The 10,666-nt window shown below is 42.9% G+C and overlaps 1 protein-coding gene across 1 annotated transcript in view; it reads left to right on the top strand.

The window, feature by feature from the left end:
* Positions 1-2,775, top strand: part of GORAB (golgin, RAB6-interacting) — a 44,144-nt gene extending 41,369 nt beyond the window's left edge. Inside the window, 1 exon segment of the mRNA XM_009892911.1 lies at positions 2,304-2,775. Within this exon segment, the coding sequence (XP_009891213.1) occupies positions 2,304-2,775 (472 nt within the window).
* Positions 2,776-10,666: the final 7,891 nt, after the last annotated feature.

The following is a 10,666-nucleotide window of genomic DNA, read 5'->3' as shown; positions in this document are numbered from 1 at the left end:
GGAAAGAGTTTTTTAAAAATCCTTAAATGAAAGTCCTTTTCAGGGAAACTTGCTTGTTGATGACAGCTATGGTCCTGTTGGAATCAATGGGACCAATTAAGCTTAAAACATATAATTCTGCTGAAGTGCTTTTGGAACTGGGACCAAAAATTGAAGGAAAAAGCAAGCTTTCACCCTTCACAATGTGCCTTTAATCACTCTGGTTCTGATGAGTTCCTTAAATGCAAGAAATTAATCGGAACACCCTATTAGTTGTGGGTAAACCACAACATCAGTAGATAAACATCAGCATGTTTATGTAGCCGTTTAATAAAATGGAAATGTTCGGTTGCGGTTTTTGGTTCAATGTGTTAAATGTGCATTTCTCCTTATGACTTCTGCTATACGTTGACCACAGGCCAATAAACATGGTAATTAGTCTTTAAAAAAAATAGCAGCGGTAGCTAAAAAATAAGGATTTTTTTTGTGTAATTATAATTTGAAATATCTAAGATTAACTGTAGTTTCAGTAGCTGAGTACATATCAATACAAAATTTCATATCCTCAAGAGGAAAAACATTTCAATGTATTTTAGGTTTAAGTCTGGTTTCTAAAACCATTAAATGCTCCTGGAAATTTCCTTACCAAAATTTTGTAATAATGTGTGTATTTGAAATGCTTAATGGCAAAAGAGCATATAACACAAGGGGCTCTGGTGGTTGGAAAGCAGTTTTTAATGAAGATAACAAAAGGGGATGCTGGTAGGACAAAGGGGATAAACTTTACAAAGTACTTAATGACTTTCATGAACTTACTAAGTCCTTTTTGTGAGGGAGGAATTTGGAAATGCGAGTTAGATACTTTCAGTGTTGTAGTTTTTATGCCTTATGAGTCAAAGCTGATTTACTTTTAAGTGATGTCTTTTTAAGCAATTTTTTTGTTCTTGCCTTATATTTTAGGGCTAAACCACAAATAATTTCAGTGGGTCAAAAAGTGCAATATTTAATAGTCCTAAGCACATACATAGTTAGGAGCGTTTGACAATTGCTGTGGAATGGAATTTTTGTAAGTATGGTGTGAAGAACATGTGTGAATTCAGCCCAAAGGTTTAACTGTGCAGAAGTTTCCAGCATAGCATTAGTTTTTCCATTTCAGATACCTGACCCAGGGAAATCTTGACTTTCTTGTGAGGGAAGCGTAAGGAGGCATCTTCTGCCCACTGCATATATCACCTTTACAGCTGTGTCTAAGTTTTGTGATTATTATATAAAAGAACGTACTTGGGAAGACTTTTCTGTGTCTCATTTCCTTCTGTTTCCCTAAGCAAAGGATCTCTCCTATCTTTCTGTTGCTTTGTTTAACCAGATATTTGAATCTGATTTTATAAAACAGCTGGATTCTTTATTCAACCCCCTTACTAATATTAGTTTTATGAATGCTCTGTAAGGTACATTGCATAGTCATTCTGAAAAAGCCTTTGCATGTTCGCTTTTCTGATGAGCAAGGTTGCATCTATCTTTCTATTAATTAAATCAAAATTAACATACAGATTCTCTGAATGTAGTGGAAGATGCATCGCTAATGTGGACACCAACCATTAAAGTGCTAGATATCCCAGATGTGTTAACCTCAATAAATATTTTGAATGTTTCCTTTTTGCTATATTTGTCATGGCAGGAAGTGCAAATTGGCAGGAGGTGTGTGTCGGGGGGATGCTTACAATAAAATTCTACATCTGTTGCCACACAAAAGTTGTGATCACTATTGATGTCATATGCTGTGTTAGTCTGTGCTGCTCATGATTTTTTGAACAAATATATGGGTGGCCGGAAGAGTACACTTCTAGACCAGATCCGAAAGTAAATGTGTATAGCACCATTGTAACATCTGTATCTGTTGGGTGGATGGTTTGATTACAAAAAACACAAAACTGTTTTGCAGCGTTTCAGTTCACTAGATAGATAGGGGTTTGCTAGAAGTGTGAAAACACTGTAATTTCTGATGGTTTCTTCCTGCTGCTAGTGATGCATCTTTTAGAACAGGCAGTAAAAATGCTTGTTCGTGATTCAATCTGTAGATTTCAGATGAGCAAATTAACTCTTGGCATTCAGTAGCAGTGGAGGCTAATGTATCAAGAGGAGAAGATATGATCAATTCATACTTATTTTCTTCCTTTTCACAAATGTAGCAGCACCTCATGAAATAGCTGGCATAATGCACTGCAGAACACATTGCATTTCAGGGATGCTTGAAGTATCTATCCATGTGTCAGATTGTAATGTGCTTGAGAACTAACCCACTAGAAATGATGATGATTTTGCAGGAAGCGGTATGATAAGGCTGAGTCGGAGTACGTGGCAGCCAAGCTGGACCTCCAACACAAGACGGAGATTAAGGAGCACCTCACGGAGCACCTGTGCACGATCATACAGCAGAACGAGCTCCGCAAGGCCAGGAAGCTGGAGGAGTTAATGCAGCAGCTGGAAGTGGAGGCAGATGAGGAAAATCTGGAACTTGAGATAGAGGTGGAGCGGATGCTGCAGCAGCAGGAGGCAGAAGCAGGGAGACAAGCCAGCCAGTCACACAATCATGCTGGGACAGCTAAGGAAAACCCTACTCCCAGTGTTACAGCACGGGAGAGTGAGCATGCTAACCGTGCTGTCGCTTCTCCTGCTATTTCTGAACAGTTGGTTCAATCGGAAAATTCCAGTACCAAATCCCTCTCCAATATGGACAGCCAAACTCAAGCAGTAAATGTGACTCCAGGAGACTCCCCAGCTTGTTCTGATACATGACTACTATATTCACATAAGCCAACTGGTTATGGATGATGTGCTCTCTGTGGGCTTATGTGATCTATGTTATATCTGATATCTGCCGTGCCAGTAATATGCACTTCATTTCTCTTTTCCTTTAATATTGTTTTCAAATTTTAGAGGCTCTTTTTTTCACAAGACTCTCACTTGGGGTTCACCATCTGGCTTCATCATTCTGTTTTAAGTTCATATTCTAATGCCTAGCTCTTCACGGGGCTTTGTATCTTCCTGAAACAGGATACTTGGAAGCAACCAGTAGGGTTTTTCCAAAGACTTTCAACATACTGATATCACAGATGCCTGTTCCAAGCAGCGGGCAAGAGATACGTATCTACAGGAGGAAACAGCGCAACTTATTTTGCTTCTGAACACATTCTGTCCCCTGACAACTGGGATAGAATGCTTCTCTTACTTTGTATCCGTAAGGGATTAGTTTTCAACGGTTTTTAATCCTGTGAAACCCAAGTGCTTCCTTTAATTATCTTTGTAGCTAATACTCTTTCCTGTCCCTGATTTAAAGGAAATTTGCATATTGAGGCAAATTGCAAAGTCAGTTCTAATATTTCCTATTTATCACTTTGCCTGTTTCTTTCAGATCACGCTAGATCACACAAAGCTATGTGTCGATAACATTATTATCTATGAAATCACAGCAACTATGATTTAACAAAAATGATGGGTTACAGTTGAAGACATTGTGGAATGTATGATGTAGAAGTGAAAACACACAAAAGAGACTGTGTTACAATTAAAGCTGTTCCATTACAAACATTTTTCTCTGTCGGAGTTGCCTCAAAGTTTCAATAATTAGCCAGGGATCTTGCAATGAATAATCTCCACTGTATATTGGAAGTGAGCCCATTTTTGTATAATATTCAGTGCATTTTCTTGCCTGAAGAGTGGGTTTATACCCCACAAGAAGTTCAGCTGTTTTGCTCTGTTGCTGTTGAAAGGCTTTAAAAAGCTATTCCAGGTGGAGAAAGTCTCAGGAATTAAAACAGAGGACGTAGGAAAACCTCCCATAGACTGATGCAGCTGCAAACCGTGGGGACAGTGTTCATAGCTATCCACTTTGTAACAGAGGAAGGCTGCTTTCATTGTGGAAATGGTTTCTGTAATACCTGACCTGAGCGTGTCAGTCAGAGTTTATGAATGAGTTACTGAATGATGCAATCAAGTATATAAATGGGACACTGATTGTCTCTATGGCTTTAATAATGGAAAAACATGTCACTATATTTCATTTTTATTCTGTTAATAAATCAGTGCATCTTCTATGCAGTGCGTTTACTTTCAGTTATGATATCTGATACTAATACACATATCCAAGACTGGTTTTCCACAGGAGGTGATAAATGACAATATCAGATATGTCCTTTGGCAACTTTCCGCTGTGTGAAAGTAAAACCTCGAAAAAGGCTGTTCCAAAATATGAAAACTAAGGAAGCAAAGACACGGCAGGATAGAGCTTGGCAGGAATCTTTTCAACTAACCGTGGCCCAAGGCAGCAGTGGAAAATCTCTACTAGTGCCTCCCATACACAGGAGAAAGAGGAATAAATGTGTTTCCTAGCGAAGCCACTCATAATCAGAGCTGATGGAAGTTAGAACACTCCAAAGTAACATTTGAGATACGTATGAAGCATTGCTCTGTTGTTGCTGATACACTGCATTCCCTGTTATTTTGCTGGAAGATCTGGCCTAAAAGCCGAAGATTTGATTGCGTTATGAGAAAATTGTGACTGACTTCCTTTGCTCTGTCTGCAGTTGCAGAACAGCTTGTAGCAACCTGATTATGGTTTTCAAAACTGGATACCAGAAAGTCCAATAATAATTTAATTGTACCATTCTTGTTTCCATCCTCTGCAGCTGTCCCCAGTTGCTCCTCAAGAGAATCTAAGTCCTAGTGGATAGGTCTGTTCCTCATTACAGTTGTATTCAGCTCATCAGGGGACATACAGAAGAGCATCTGACAGAAGAGTTAAATTGTAATGGTATTTACAGGAAGCACATGCATACCATTTTGCATATAATTTGTGGTTCTCTAGTAGGCTAAAATGTGGTTGAAATAGCCCTACTGATTGCACCTTGTTGTTACGGGTAAGATTATTGTTTGATCTCCTCAAACCAAAAGAGGGAAAAAATTACAAGTCCAAAGATCTTTTTGACAACTACTTTAAGGATATGAGTTCCCTAGCAGGGAATAAGTTTATACCCAACAAAATGACTTAAAAGCTGAAAAATTCTCCTGTGCCATCCTGATAGTGCTGGCGCTGTTTCTGCCTAACAAGGAAGATGCTATTGTTAGAATCAGCAGTTTCTGTTCTCTTACAAGTCCCTCATCGAAGTTCTGGCCAGTTCTATCTGTCTTTAACTTCTGAGCTTGCAAAATGAAGTGAACTGGCGGGAAGCCACATGAAACAGCCATATGAAGTAACAATAGGCAGCCTAGCATTTGGTCGCACTCTCTGAACAGGGAGCTCAAGAGTTAAACTGTTTGATCTGAGTTATGAAGCCTTTCTCTGACGTGTGATATAAACCACTACCATGGTGTCAGTTCCACTTTGGAAGTTCGCAAATGTTTTGATGGGTGCCAGTGTGCCGGTTTAACATTCCCCCTATGCCGGAGCCAAGCAGTCCAGTCATAATTGTAACAGCATGTGTGCTGGTCAGAAATGCCAGGAGATGATTTTGGTGCAACAAAAGGGTTGGGTTTTTTCCTTGATTTTCCTTGAAGGAAAGAGAACGGTTGGAATTGAGGCTCTTCAAGCAAAAGGCATTTCTACCTTTGTAGCAGCGGATGCATCTTACGTTTGGCTCTGCTGTCACTGGAGTGCACTGAAGGCAGGTATGCTGTCCGCTCAGCTAGCATGTTGTATCTCTTCAGAAAAATGAAAAAACAAAAAGTTCAGCATAGATCAGGAACGGGGGGGCAGATTTTTAAGTGAGGGCCTCTTGCAGGTAGAGGTAGAAATCTGAACGTGAAGCGTGCTGGGGTTGAACACCCATGGCAGGAAAAATAGAGCAATGTATGATATCTGAGTGACACTGCAGGGCTCATCACAGGGAAATTGCGTTCTCTGTGGCAATGTAGCCATTTCTGTGTTGGGCCACCGCATTACCATTATGGAAAGAAGTGGAAAACACTGATGTATACCACTGTGAGAATGTTACAAAGCACAATATAATTGCCCATGTTGCAGTTTGGCCAGGATGTTGGGATTAACACTCCCTGCTCTGTCAAGAAATGTTTAAATGAGCACAGATGGTCATGGCTCAGCCTGGGGTTCCCATGGATGTCTAGTGCGTGGTGTAAAACACTTGGACAATCCCCAATCTGATTGTATATCCAGCCAGCTGAAGTTGGGCTCTCAAGAGGTTTCATCTTGGGGGAGCTGTCTGGGGAGAGACTCAAGTTCTCCATCAGCCATTCTTCTTCCTAATACCTTCTGCAATGCAGTGGAGTCTTCCCTTTGAGCCTGTATCCCATCTAAACAGAATGAGGAGAAACTAGTAAGAGTGAAAAGCAGTGACTGGCCTAGTGGTTGGGAGTACTGCGTTTTCCAAGCAGCTGTATTGAGAACATGCTAGAAAGGACTGCGTATGGGAAAGTTACCCTATTCTGGGGAAGTTCTGGAGCCGAAGAAAGGGGCAGAGCACTATCGAATTGCGTCCCACACTGGGATTCACTCCGTTCTGCGTTTTCTGCTTAGGACAGAAGGATCTATTGATTTTCTGTTCCTAACATCTTTTTCTCAAGGTTGAAACTTGAATCAAAACCCCTGTGATATGAATTGTCCCAACCTGAGGCCTGGTACTTTACTAGATGCCCCTTATGTAGGATCTTTGAGCAGCTGTTGGTCCTGGACTGAGTTTGATACTTTCATGTGATTCTGTGTAGTAATAGCGTCTTGGGTCTCTGTGTTCCACTGTTGTACATGCCATAGCTGTGTATGTTGCTGACAGCTAGATACAGTTTTTCTGGAGGCCTGATCCAAGCCAGAAATCATATGTTCAACACTTTGGTATTATATCATGGTTCCTTTTCTAATTCTGTGGATATAAGCAGGTGTGGTGCGAAAGGGACAAAGGGTTTTGCCAGTGGCAATGCAAACAGGGTGTAGAGATGTGGGCTGGTATAACAGAAACCACATGCTTGTTAAGTGCCCTATTTAGGCTTGTCTGCATGGTCCTATTAAAGCGAGTGTTGGCTCCTTTGATGGGGCACGAGACTGGTTTCCTTCATCGTTTCCCCTGATTTATGTCCCAGCAGCAAACTTGTACGTCAGTGGGGAAAGACCAAGTAACGAGAGAAGTTAGCCAAGCCTCACCCCCTCGGCATGATAGGACATCAGATCCTTCAAATCCTTGCCTTTGGCAGCCTGTTAGTTACAGGGTTTAAATCATGCCTTTTAAGACACAGGTAGAGACACTAAAAAGCTTGGGCCTTTCTGAATTAGGGCCTGGATTGTGTAGTTAGAGTCATTTTCTCAATTAGCTAAACATAAATCAGTATAACGAGGCGCTTGGGAGCACTGGGCAGGTTTAGTACCTTGTCTCTCCTGCCTCTGTCCATACCACTCCCACCTGCTTGTTTGGCTGATCAGCCAGTGATTTTATTTTTCCATGCTGCTGGAGCTAAGCAGTGGGGTTTAATGTCTGAAGGGGTTTTCACACCTTGCACGTGTGTGCGAGAGGTGAGAACTGGGAGAAATTGCTCTTCTGCATTAAGTAAAGTAGCCCTCATGCATGGCAGAGATCTGGCAGTCTCAGCACCCCATGTCACACCATCCTTCAGAGGATGGGGACAGTGTCCTACTGAACAGGCAGTGGTGGGTGGTGGCATGAGTGCAGAAAGTCTAGCGGCAGTAGGGATGCCATTCGATGTGATATCAGGCTGGAAAGCATGTGTAGGGGCCGGGCACTGCATTTGTACTCTAAAGCTGGGTAGCCAACTCATGACTCCCTTTTCCAGCACTACACCATGTGAGGGCTGTGCTCTGTGTTCTGGAGACTGCTGCATAATTGAGATGGGACAGGTTGCCCCGCAAGCCCAGTCCTCTGGTGGACTGCTGGGATCCATTTGAGCAGGCGGTTAGAGAAAAGCTGGAGGTTCCTCACAGTGAAGAATGAAACCCCAAGAGCTGGAATAACCCATTTTATGCCTTGTGATCCCATTGGAGTGGATATAAATCATCCAATGTGAAAGCTGCAGTGCTAGGGACACCTCTTCAGTCTCTTGTCTCTTGAAGAATGGGGGAGGGTGTGGAAAGATGGCTGAATGAAGGAACTGTTCACTGTTCACCCAAACCATGCATGGGCTGAAGCTGTGACCCTCCCTGAGTCTGGTTTTAAGGGTTGGAGCTGAGTACGACAAAAACACCCAAACCAACCTTAATTGCTCTTTGGGTAACAAAAGTGAAACATTGGTCATAAATAAATCCCTGAATGATGGACCTCTTTAACTTTCCCTATGCAGGGTTTCTTGCCTTTCTCTGAAGCAGTTGGCAGTGCTGGTGATGTATCTGAACATGTGATCATCTGGTGTGATCCTCTTATGTTCTTGTTATCAGTGCTGAATATGACCCTTTCTTTTCTCAGCAGTGAGCAGTAATGGGTCTTTGTGCTGGTTTGCAGGTGTTCCCTGATGATGCAGGGCCAAATTGAGCCCAAGATCTCAGTCTGCTTGTTTGTTGGAACGGCAATGCTCTAAACTCACTGTGACTTGGGAACTCTTCAATACCACGATGGGTTTATAATGGAACAGCAGCAGTCAAGGTCTCACTGATACGCATGAAGAGTAGCTCCAAATGCATAATTGCTGACCTCATGTTGCTTCTGCACTAGTACCTAAATGTCCTGAAGGAGACCCCGTTGAGTTATTTCACAGACACAGCTTCCTCCTTCAAAGAGCCAGTCAAGGAGGTAGTAGAGCAAAGGACAGGGTCACTCCATGAACTTCAAGCTTAGCAATGTCATAGGGTGGCTTGCTAGCAATCGATACCAAGTGATGCCCTGGCTACACTGCAGTCATAAGGTCCAGCAGCAACAGACATAGAAACCCTTCAACTACCTACTGTGTAGCTAAAGGGCAGCTGACCTTCTTGACCATTGCCTCCACACAGCTGTGGACCACCGTGTGCCCAGGAGAGCTGAAGGGATGGAGAGCCCTGGGAGTCATTCCAAGGCAGCAGATAACAGCAACTCACTGTTGATGTGACTCCTTCGCGAAAGGATGGAGCTAGATGTCCTGCAAATGGTGTCTCGGCAAGCAAGGTGTTATCTTGCTTCCTTCCTTTCTCCATGTGGAACGGTAACCCGTTGCACTGCCACAGCTCTAGGAGGTCATGAGCACAGAAAAGGTACCCTGCTAGAAGAGTTTGTTGGCTGCATATGGTGTGGCTGAAGAGTCACAAATTGGCTATCCCTCAGATTGTTAGTTTGGGCTACAAACTCTACAAACTCACTGGAGACCCATGCTATGAGCATGTGCTGAAATCTGTGCTGAGTATACTCACTGCCATTGCAACATGAGCTAGGTAGAGTGGAACAGCTATGTCTTTGCAGGCCCTAGTCACTTTTCCCAGTCCAGTGTAGACAGATCTTCTATCCCAAGGAAGTGTTAATCCACTTCAGACATCATCTTCTTCAAAGTTTCCCAGTTTGCATCTGGATTAGGTTTCTGAATATCACCCAAAACCCTGCATCATGTTTTGAGTAGTTCTGTAGCTGTTTAGGTGATGACTCTTGTTGCTGATTGTGCATATTTCATTGTCTGTAGTGATGATGGTGTCATAGAGGTTGTGTCTCTGGCTTTGCTATCGTGTGAGCTGCAGCTGGTCCCACGTTTTGGTGGTTAGCTTCATGGCAAAGAAGATGATACTATTTGGCATGAGGATGTGCTCATAAAGAACCAGGTCCGTTCCAGCATTTTTCTAACATGCTTCTCTGATCCTCCAAGAAGAACATCTTGCAGCTGTTTTAAAAAGTCATGCCTGGTTCTCTGCAGGATTTTCTTCTTGCTTCCAGATCCCTTTTTTTCCCCGTCTGCGAAAATACCAATTGTTTTCTTTTCTGCGTTCCTCAAATCAAAATATTTAGTGATGGACTTTTCTCCATGACATCCCACTGCATCTCCTAACTACTGTGGAGTGTTCATCAGTCTCATTGACATTAACCAGTTCTGCAGGAAACAAACACTGCCAAGCAGGCAGGCTCCAGCTCCTTGACTTGCTCAGCGTATCTGATATTGTCAGTGACAGTCCCTCTGTGAGTCTCTTGGGGGTGATGCTCTCACTGGCAGAACCTGAGAAGCTGTCAGAAAATACTTTCCTTGGCCTAGCAGTTGCACTTGGACACTCATGATGCTCTCTTCTGGCCTTGACGTCCACAAAGCTATATCTGCTTTTCATAGGGGGGAATCACGATTTGCTTTTCAAGGCTTAGTCCATCTCCTCTGATGCAACTGCCCACAACACTGGAGTCTTTCATTACTCAAACCCTCCCAAACCACCAAGAAGTTTTCTCCTGTCCTTCAACCAGTTTCCCTTCCTCCTTCCAGCAGCTGCTGAGAAACTTCCTGGACCCATCTGTCATGCAGGCTAGGCAAATAACCAGGGCTCCTCAGAGCCATCAGGCTGAGCAGAAGGTGGGTGAGCACAGGGTGGTACTGGAAGTGCTTTGACTCACAGAATTAAAACTCAGTAGGATTAAACTCACAACCAGTTTCGGAAGCCCAGGTCCCTGCTGTTCTTCCCACTTCTCACAGGCTTTGGGGTTTTCTAAACCCTAAACGCTTGCACTCAGAAATCTTTGCTTTCACCTACTGTGTCTGCAACCTCGGACGTGGCTGTGTTTGAGTTGGTCACCTC

This window comes from Charadrius vociferus, unplaced genomic scaffold (genome assembly GCF_000708025.1).
Source record: "Charadrius vociferus isolate BGI_N301 unplaced genomic scaffold, ASM70802v2 scaffold39, whole genome shotgun sequence".
NCBI classification, from domain to species: Eukaryota; Metazoa; Chordata; class Aves; order Charadriiformes; family Charadriidae; genus Charadrius; species Charadrius vociferus.
Note: the sequence above shows the minus strand (reverse complement) of the source record. Positions and strands in the feature narration are given on the sequence as shown.